This window comes from Berghia stephanieae, chromosome 12 (genome assembly GCF_034508935.2).
Source record: "Berghia stephanieae isolate SIO BIC M18660-M18661 chromosome 12, UCSD_Bste_1.3, whole genome shotgun sequence".
In the NCBI taxonomy this organism is placed as follows: Eukaryota; Metazoa; Mollusca; class Gastropoda; order Nudibranchia; family Aeolidiidae; genus Berghia; species Berghia stephanieae.
In genome coordinates this window covers 23,165,887-23,176,521 of record NC_088371.1, presented here as the reverse complement: position 1 = coordinate 23,176,521, position 10,635 = coordinate 23,165,887, and the positions used below count along the sequence as shown (strand labels likewise).

The window sequence follows — 10,635 nt, the reverse complement described above, 5'->3', positions numbered from 1 at the left end:
TGGTATCAACATACACTCGGATGCTTGCACAATACAAATTCAATGACGAGTCAGTAAAGTAAAACAAACAAAACGTAGTTTACCCCCCCCCCCCCTCCCCCCTTAACTCACACATATACAAACAAATAAACACACAAACAAACCACACAAAAATCAACATCAAATATAGTGACTGTAGGAATCACCACATGAGACAGAGTAGTACCGTCAACTGGGGTAACTTGACATCAAGTGGAAACTTTGCCTCTGTGAATTTGGAACATTTTGAATAATCTAAACTTTGTTGCAATTATTGTATCCGTTAAAAAACTTGAATTTTTATCAAAGAAAATAATTTCCACTAAACTAAACAATCTCTTATTGCTCCAAAATTCAAGAGGCAAAGTTTCCCCTTTAGGCAATGCTACCCCAGTTGACGGTAGTGCATTACATAGTATTTCATGGAGGAGATTTGGGGACGGGGAGGTGTGGGGGGGGGGGGGGGGAGAGGGAATGGAGGAGATAAGTCAAAAACAAATATTTCAGCAGTTAACAGATTATGATAAGATGTGAGCAGCTCGATGGAAATGCCCCGCAAGTCTTTGGAAGTACTTTGGAGATATGGCTAAAAATAGTTTTTAGTTACTTTTCAATGCAATTTGGGACTTCCCAAAAACATTATGATATTTTGTCCATTTTTTGCATACTTTCACAAAATGTTTCAGGAAAATTTAGGCTTTAAACAGTACCATTATTTATTCTTAAAATATTTCTTTTTTTTTCGTGCAAAAGTTGAAATGATGTTTAGAAAACAATCAATTTTTGCAATTTTTATTCATAATATAACAGCAAAATGTGACCCACCACCTCAAAACGGTAGAATGTCGGGATAAATCTGATTCCGAAAAATGAATTTAGAAATTAAATGACAGGAAATACGAACTTTATATTTTTTTTCACTGCAAGAAATTGTATTGACTTCCCACTATAATTATCCTTTTATCATTGTACCACCCACAACCCAACGACAAGTCGACTGAAGTCGAGAAAGAGCTTCATGATGGAAGAAAGCATCGATCCTGACCATGCAGCTGTATACAGACTTTCCACTTGGAGGGAGTGGGACAATCATGCCCATGAAGCCGTTGAAGATCCGAGAGAAGAACTGCCTGACGGAACTGAGCTACCCAGGAATGAATGGGTAACACTGAACAGAGCACGGGCAAAACCTGGGAGAACAGCTGGAAGCATGAAAAGGTGGGGGCTGGCTGAGACTAGCTTGTGTACATGTGGATGCACAGAGCAGACGAGGGAACATATCCTTAGAGAATGCCAGGATGGGCCCAGCTGCACTGACCATGACCTAAGAGTCTACTTCCCAGGTGCTGTGGAGTGGGTTCAGTTTTGTTTGTTTTTGTTTTTAAGGGTTTTACGGCGCTTGCAACACATGAAGGTCATATCAGCGCCAGTAAACTGGAAGAAAATGGCATAGTAAAAAGTTCTAGAATTACAATAAAGCATCCAAGAAAAGGAAAGACAAAGGGGAATTGGTTCAAATAAGAAAAAGGTGTAGATTCCAAAATCACACAATCAAAGTACTTTGTTTGAGATCCCCTAAAAGTCTCATCCAGACACAAGCACAGGTCCCCGCTAAGAGGAATACACTCAAATGTTTTACAAATCATACATAATATAAAGAAACATAATGCAGTGCATAACAGAGAGATGATTTACAAGTAAAAAAATATTATCTCCCAAAACTCTAACTAAACATTTGACTGTTTCCCTCCAAGCCAGTGTTCCCAGTCAGGGCCTGGACAAAACCAAGTAATCTCATTCCAAAACAAAGACAGACAGCATGTTGGAAAACAGATATAGGGGGATAGAAGACACGGTAAGTACCTCCCTGCGTGATGATGAACATGCATCACAAATTAAATTTCTAGCACCAATTTCATCCCAATATAACCTTCTGTTTTGAGATGGTGGGGCCAAAATTGTAAAAAAAAAAAAACATGGTTCCAATAACTCAATTTCCATAAAATTCCGTATTTCTATTTCCTTAGAGCGCTCACATTTATGACAAACATTTTATAAGGCACCATAACCATCTGTATTCTTTGTAACACAATGAAACAACAGACGCATTCCAAACTAGATTGCAGTTTTCAGTTTTTGTATGACTGTGCTAAATGCAAGCCATAATATTACATCTAAATAGTTATATTTTTATCGTGCAATAACACATACTTTCACATACTGTTATTGGACACTATAAAAATAACTCGTTTAATAAATACAAAGAGATGAAAGAATCGTATATCATCATCCCAAATATAAACCTTCTGTCATACATTGGGTCACAAATTCATTTTTAACTAAAAAGATCTCTTTAGGACTTGACAATCTTCCAATAACATTGTCATAGTAATGGGAAAAGAACGCTCTCCAATCAGTGAGCATATGTGTGTATGTGTGTGTGTGTGTGTGTGTGTGTGTGTGTGTGCATGTGTGTGCATGTGTACTATTTTCGTAAACACTCGTTTATTCTGTCCAAATTAGAAGTTTTCAAAGTGGTGTTCAAACATGGCCTTGGTCTGTTTACTGGTTTCTGAACACGCCCTCTCAACGCCTTTTGTCACGCCTGCAGGACCACAGCTGAACACACCCACCTTGCGGACCTACACAGAAGTCAAGGGTTAGAAATGTGTTAACTGTGCACTCAGTTGCAATGGATTGTGCATATACATCATAATATTACATTTCATATTACACTTAACCATCACTACCACAGCTACTACTACTATTGCTTTTAATACTACTACAACTACAACGACTACTACTACTACTACTACTACTACTACTACTACTACTACTACTACTACTACTACTACTACTACTTGTGCAGCTATATGGTCAAGTGGTGTGACACTCGCTTTCGGATCAGAAGGTCCTGAGTTCGAGCTTTGCCGTGCTTGGCGCATAGTTGAGTCCTTGGAAAAGGTTCTTTACTCACATTCACTCACCGTACTCAGGTAGAAAATGAGTACCTGGCCGATAGCGTTGTGTCTGTCCTAAAAAAATTGTGCCTGGTAGGCATCATGTCTCGGTCTACATGTTACATGTTGCTGTTGGCCAGGGACTCCTTGCTATGAGTACGTTTTATTGATATTGTGCTATATAAACGCTCAAAAAAGCTATAAAAAAAAATAGAAGTGAATGGATGAATATTGGGTGTTTGTTTTTACCCGCTATGTCAGCTGCAAACAAAAGTTTAAAATTTCAAACTTTAAGAGGACCTTTGGAATGTTTGTTTTTGTTTGTTTTTAAGGGTTTTACGGCGCTTGCAACACATTTAGGTTATATCAGCGCCAGTAAAAAGGAAGAAAATGGGATAGTAAAAAGTTCTAGAATTACAATTAAAGCACCCAAGATAAAGTAAGACATAGGGGAACTGGGAACAAATAGGGATCAGATGTAGATTCCAAGAGCATACCACCAATGTACTTAGTTTGAGATCACCTAAAAGTCTCATCCAGACACAAGCACAGGTCCCAACTAAGAGGAATACACTCAAATGTAAACTAAACATAATACAATGCATAACAGAGATGATTTACAAGAAAAGAAAAAAAAATCATCTCCCAAAACTATAACTATACATTCGACTGTTTCCCTCCCAGCCAAGGAGCTCCGGCAAGGATCAGGACAAAACCAAGTAATCTCATTCCATGACAAAGACAGGAAACAATTGGAAAACGGGTATGGGGGATAGAAGACATAGCATGTACCTCCCTGCCCACTTTGGGAGGATCCCCACCCAGGCCTTTGGAATGGATAAGGTTTTATATATGGAGATGAGGAAGAGGAAGAGGAGGTGGTGGTGGAGGAATAAGAAGAAAAAAATGATAATAAAATTTTTTAAAAATTCCTATTATCAAAAATGTCACATTTTAAATCATCAACACAATAATGAAAAGTTAAATTTTTTTATTAAAATCAATGAAAAAGTGAGCATTTATATAGCGCATTATCCACTAAAAGGGCTCAAGACGCTTTACAAGGTGTCCCTGGCCAACAGCAACAAGTAACATGTAGAACTGGACATGACACCTGTTAAGCGATATTACAATTTTTTTCCAACAGAGACAATGCTGTAGGTAGTCATTTTACACCTGAGTACGGTGACAGAATTTGAGTAAAGAGCCTTTTCCAAGAACTCAACTATGCGCCGAGCAAGGCTTGATCCCAGGACCTTCCGATCCAAAAGCGAGTTTCATACCACAAGACCACATAGTGACACAAACAAAAACTACTTAATTTCAAAAGTAAGTAAAAAATTCTCGAACCTGAGGATGGGCCCTGTGTACGGCCCCCATGATCTTGTTCATCTGGGGCCTTCCAAAATGGGTGGTCGCCTTGAGGCCCGTGAACACACTTTTCCCCCCATTCAATCGCTGGAAATGTTCTTCAAATATGTACTGTGGAAAAGCATTCAACCAAGTTAGTAGGTGAGTAAAGGCTTACTATAACTCGGTATACAGTGATTGAAGGGTTGTTTGTTTTGTTTGTTTTTAAGGGTTTTACGGCGCTTGCAACAAATTAAGGTCATATCAGCGCCAGTAAAAAGGAAGAAAATGGGATAGTAAAAAGTTCTAGAATTACAATAAAGCATTCAAGAAAAGGGAAGACAAAGGGGAATTGGTTCAAATAAGAAACAGGTGTAGATTCCAAAAGCACTCTGTCAAAGTACTTAGTTTGAAATCACCTAAAGTCTCATCCAGACACAAGCACAAGTCCCCGCTAAGAGGAACACACTCAAATGTTTTACAAATCATACATAATACAAAGAAAACATAAAGCAGTGCATAACAGAGAGATGATTTACAAGGAAAAATATATCATCTCCCAAAACTCTAACTAAACATTTGACTGTTTCCCTCCCAGCCAAGGTTTCCGGCCAGGGCCTAGACAAAACCAAGTAATCCCATTCCAAGACAAAGACAGAAAGCATGTTGGAAAACAGATATAAGGGGATAGGAGACACAGTATGTACCTCCCTGCCCGCTATGGGAGGTCAGGGACCCCACCCAGATTGAAGGGTTGGATTTAATACCAAAATGGTCATTTGTTGTAAAAAAAAAAAAAACACAAATATTTAAAACCTGATAACTTAATATATCTCTCCTCTCTCTCTCTCTCTCTCTCTCTCCCTCTCTCACTCTCTCTCTCTCTCTCCCTCTCTCACTCTCTCTCCCTCTCTCTCTCCCTCTCTCTCTCTCTCCCTCTCTCCCCTCTCACTCTCTACCCCCTCCTCCTCCCTCTCTCTCTCTCATACTCTCCCTCTTCTCTCTCTCTCTCTCTCTCTCTCATCTATCCTCTCCTCTCCCTTTCTCTCTTTCCTCTCTCTTTCTCTTTTCACACCCTCTCTTTCTCTCTTCACACACACTCTCTCTCTCACTCTCTCTCTCTCTCTCTCTCTCTCTCTCTCTCTCTCTCATCTATTCTCTCCTCTCCCTTTCTCTCTATCCTCTCTCTTTCTCTCTTCACACCCTCTCTTTCTCTCTTCACACACTCTCTCTCTCTCTCTCACTCATCTATCCTCTCCTCTCCCTTTCTCTCTATCCTCTTCTCTTCTCTCTTCACATCCTCTTTCTCTCTTCACACACTCTCTCTCTCTCTCTCTCTCATCTATCCTCTCCTCTCCCTTTCTCTCTATCCTCTCTCTTTCTCTCTTCACACCCTCTCTTTCTCTCTTCACACACTCTCTCTCTCTCACTCATCTATCCTCTCCTCTCCCTTTCTCTCTATCCTCTCTCTTTCTCTCTTCACATCCTCTTTCTCTCTTCACACTCTCTCTCTCTCTCTCTCTCTCTCATCTATCCTCTCCTCTCCCTTTCTCTCTATCCTCTCTCTTTCTCTCTTCACACCCTCTCTTTCTCTCTTCACACTCTCTCTCTCTCTCACTCATCTATCCTCTCCTCTCCCTTTCTCTCTATCCTCTCTCTTTCTCTCTTCACATCCTCTTTCTCTCTTCACACTCTCTCTCTCTCTCTCTCTCTCTCTCTCATCTATCCTCTCCTCTCCCTTTCTCTCTATCCTCTCTCTTTCTCTCTTCACACCCTCTCTTTCTCTCTTCACACTCTCTCTCTCTCTCACTCATCTATCCTCTCCTCTCCCTTTCTCTCTATCCTCTCTCTTTCTCTCTTCACACTCTCTCTCTCTCTCTCTCTCTCTCACTCTCCCCCCCCCCCCCCCCCCCCCCCACATTGCCACTCACCAATAAAGACGTTCGTAGATCAAAGTTTTGGAAGAATTGAGTGATAAAGATGTCGATGGACACCATGCTTTTGGTGTCAATGTCTTCCACCTCCCTCAGTATCTCTATCAACCACTCGAAATGGCGCTGAGAGCCCGTGATCCAAATGAAGTATAGCTAAAAAACAAAACAATAAATATATAAAGTGTTGCTATTGGTTCTTGGTTGTATTGATGATAGAAGTGCTGGAAGCAGTCATTGGATGTATTTTGAGATACCTACTTCTTCTTTTCATCATCATCATCATCATCATCATCATCATTATTATCATTATTATTATCATTATTATTATTATTATTATTATTATTATTATTATTATTATTATTATTATTATTATTATCATTATTATTATTGCTTGTTTTGTAAGCTATAAACAATAAATAAAAAGAATGTTATCCCTTTATTACTATAATTGTTAGAATAATTTGTTCAGAGAGATGTTTTGACTATTGGCCAATGGCCTAAAATAAACATTTGAATTTGTAACATCACGAATGTAAAAAAAAAAAAAAAAAACAACATGTAACTGTTGCCTCAAATCGTTATCATGTCGGGTTGGATCTGACTGGATATAAGATGATAGTAAATATGAAATTTTAATTTCAGGGTTTTATTTTAATGTGTGAAAATGTATTTATTCTCCAATAGCAAATAGAACGGAAGATCTGATAGCTCAGTTGATAGAGCACTCGCTTCACATGAAAAGGGGCCGATATCTATCCTGGGTGCAGTAGAGTTTTTTATTCTGACCCCACTGCCCCCACACAGCAGTGATTGGGTAGCTGGGTCTGTTAGATCTGGTGGAAGTTTCTTTGCAATAGAGTAGCGTCCTATCCAACAGGTAGCAAGCAATTGCTCTTGTCCGTTTCACGCTATAAAAGCCAGAATAAACTCTGACCCCTATGTTTGTCTTTGTGTAAGACACTTGACTCAGGTGTAAATGAGACTTGCAATCATATGAAATCAACAGTTTGTTTTATATTGCATGCTCAGGGGATAAAAGAAGTATTCTAAAGTTCAGAGGGTTTGGTGAGTTTGAGACAATTCATCATATAAATGTTCAATTTAATTATTTTTAAGTTTTATTTCACTCTATTTCTATTCATTTCAGTTTATTCTGAACTTATTTCAAATAAATCATATCATGGCAACATCCAGACAAAAAAGGAACAGGGACATACCGTCAACTGGGGTAACTTTGCCTAAAAAGGGAAACTTTGTCTCTGTGAATTTGAAACATATCCTTACAGAGACAACGTTAACATAGCATTGCGCATGCGTCTCTTTTATCAACTGAGGAAATCTATCGTTTGGTTAATGAGATATCACTTTTAAAATGTTATTATATAGATACATACATTTATAAAATACAAATATAACAAATAAACTTATTTTGATGAAAAGTTCACAGTGATGAGTTGCAAAGAATGAAAAATAATAAGGAATGCACCCAAGATTAAGATTACCCGCTGTGAAATCACTGACTTCATAGTAAGGTAACTCAGACTAAAAGATCGCTGAGAAACGATTTAACTGGTGAAATTTTCATCAAAATAAGTTTATTGGTTATATTTATAACAGTATGTATATAATACCATATTAAAAGTGATATCTCATTTACCAAACGATATATTACTTCCTCAGTTGATAAAGAGAGACGTATGCGCAATGATATGTTGACATTGTCTCTGGAAGGACATGTAAATTTGAAGCATTTTGAATACTTTCAGCTTTGTTGCAGTTATTGCACCTGATAAAAGACTTGAATTTTTATCAAAGGAAATAATTGCCACAAAACTTAAAAACCTCTTATTGGTCCAAAATTCAAGAGGCAAAATCTCAGGCAAAGTTACCCCAGTTGACGGTACTATAGATACATATAATTTGATCTAGAATTTCAAACTAAAATGTTCACCTTTTGACATTTGACCTTATAGGTCATGTTGATAGAGGCCATGTGTACAAAGTCCTTCAAGATGGAGGCGTACGGAGTGACCCCAATGCCCGCCCCCACCAACACACTGACGTCATATTGGTACCAGTCTTGTTGTCCGGCACCGTAAGGACCGTCCAGGTAGATCTTAGTGGAAAAAAAAAAAACAAAAAACAAAAAACAAAAACAGATTCATGTCCTAATGCCCTTTATCAAAATTTACATTAAAGCATTGCAGGATTATAAAATGAGAGGAGGAGAGAGAGGGTGGGGGGTTGCCTTATCCTTTGTCAAGAGAAATAATTACAGAATCACATTGTTACAAGGGGGGGGGGGGTCCCCACTGGGAAAGAGAAAGAGAGGCAAACCATTGGGCACCTGGAGGAGGACACTCGAAGAGGAGATGAAAGAAACTAAATAGACATTGAATGAGCTGAGCTGGCTGGCCCAGGACAGAGATGCCTGGAGGAACTTTGTTGGCGCCTTATGTTCCAATAAAGGACCAAGGGGATTATGTGACGTAAGGTCAAAAGTAATGCAAATGGCTGTAAAGCTTAACACGATTTGGAAAATTGACATCATGTGTCAATTTATAACTATGGAACTTGGGGATAATATCTATTCCCCAGTAAAGACTCCATTTTGCTCAATCCTGGCTGTCCACCTTTTTCTTCTTTAACGTTTAAGGTTACAGACTGCTGGTTTAACCACTTTGATGTCTCAACCAACTAAACAAGATTGACATTTCGATGCTATTAACTCTTTCAGCGCTGAGGCGATATTCACATTTCTATCACAAAATGGCTGACACCTGATTGAGGCAGCATGAGAATGACAAGCTAAGACAAAGCGACATTCAAATTCGGCGCAAAATCTCAATTAAAATATCCCCTAGGGCCAATTGAATGTTCTGATGAAAGAAATAATACAATTAGTTGAATTTATAGCACTTTTGTAGACAGCAGGATTGGATTAGATTATTATTTTTGCCTTTCAAGAACGGCTGCACAGTGAGGCCAATGGCGCTGACAGAGTTAAGAAAGGAGAGAAAAAAAAAAATAAAGTGAGTCTGATAGTGCTTAATAATTTGGAGTTGATGTGACAAAAGAGTCCACCCAAAAGAATGGATTATCTCTTGACAGCGTGACTGAGCAGTACGGTCTTTACCTCATACCCGAAAGGTACAGAGTTCGAGATCACCCACAGCTGCGCTGTATGACATTGAGCAGGTCACCTCGCCCTAGCTAAATTTGCGGCGATGCACTGCGGATGATGTCTGGGTTATTCCAGTCTTCCCTTGGAATAGACCCTAGAGACAAATTTCCTGTATGGGATTAATAAAGGGAATTATTTTTTATTTATCCTTGTGATGCTTTGACCATCTACGGTTTCAGGAAAACAAATAGTATATAACCTAGTCTTGGGGTTTCTGATAGCTCAGTTGGTAGAGTACTCTCTTCACATGCAAAGGGACTGAGATCGATCCCAGGTCTTGACCCCTTCCCCCCCCTGTCCACCCAGCAGAGAATGGGTAACTCAGTCTATTAGATGTGGTGGAAAGTACTTTGCATTAGACTAGTGTCCTATCCAAAGGATAGCAAGCAATTGCTATTTTCCGTTTCACGCTATAGGCTCCATGGGCCCAATGGTTCTGAAGGACTGGGTACTACTTTTATCCAAGTCTTACCTTGGGCAATGCCTGTTCACGTTTGAGACTTGCCGATTCAAACAAATGCCGGAGATTCCAGGTCCAAGGTCCTAGGGCCCGAATGTGCAAGGTCAACGTGTCCTCATGGGGGGCAGAGGTCAAGGTGAAAGGGTGGTATTCGTCCTTGCCCTGAGACAGGCAGGCTATTCGGACCCACTGTCCAGATTTGTACTCAAATCTTGGTGGACGCTTGAACTCTATCATGGTCACATCTGAGGTGAGGCAAATAATGGTAGTAAGATATAAGGACTGGTTGGTACCGTCAACTGGCGTAACTTTGCCTCAAGGGGAAACTTTGTCTCTGTGAATTTGAAGCTTGAATTTTTATCAAAGGAAATAGTTACCAAAAAAACTAAACAATCTTTTATTGGTCCAAAATAGGCAAAGTTACCCCAGTTGGCAGTAGCTATTGTGTAGTTCTTTAATTTTTTTTTTTTTTTTAAGGGTTTTACGGCGCTTGCAACACATTAAGGTCATATCAGCGCCAGTAAAAAGGAAGAAAATGGGATAGTAAAATGTTCTAGAATTACAATAAAGCATCCAAGAAAAGGGAAGACAAAGGGGAATTGGTTCAAATAAGAAACAGGTGTAGATTCCATAGCACTCTATCAAAGTACTTAGTTTGAGATCACTAAAAGTCTCATCCAGACACAAGCACAGGTCCCCGCTAAGAAGAACACACTCAAATGTTTTACA

The 10,635-nt window shown here is 39.2% G+C and overlaps 1 protein-coding gene across 8 annotated transcripts in view; it reads right to left on the bottom strand.

Annotated features, from left to right (window-relative positions):
• Window positions 1–748: 748 nt before the first annotated feature.
• Window positions 749–10,635, bottom strand: part of LOC144957479 (dual oxidase 2-like) — a 149,821-nt gene continuing 139,934 nt past the window's right edge. For all 8 annotated transcript variants that reach the window (XM_078888771.1, XM_078888770.1, XM_078888766.1 and 5 more), the window contains 5 exons: window positions 9,919–10,151; window positions 8,214–8,378; window positions 6,260–6,415; window positions 4,329–4,460; window positions 749–2,660 (listed from right to left, as the gene is read on the bottom strand). In XM_078888771.1, coding sequence (XP_078744897.1) covers window positions 2,538–2,660; window positions 4,329–4,460; window positions 6,260–6,415; window positions 8,214–8,378; window positions 9,919–10,151 — 809 coding nt within the window. In that variant the 3' untranslated portion in view covers window positions 749–2,537. The remainder of the gene's footprint in view (window positions 2,661–4,328; window positions 4,461–6,259; window positions 6,416–8,213; window positions 8,379–9,918; window positions 10,152–10,635) is intronic.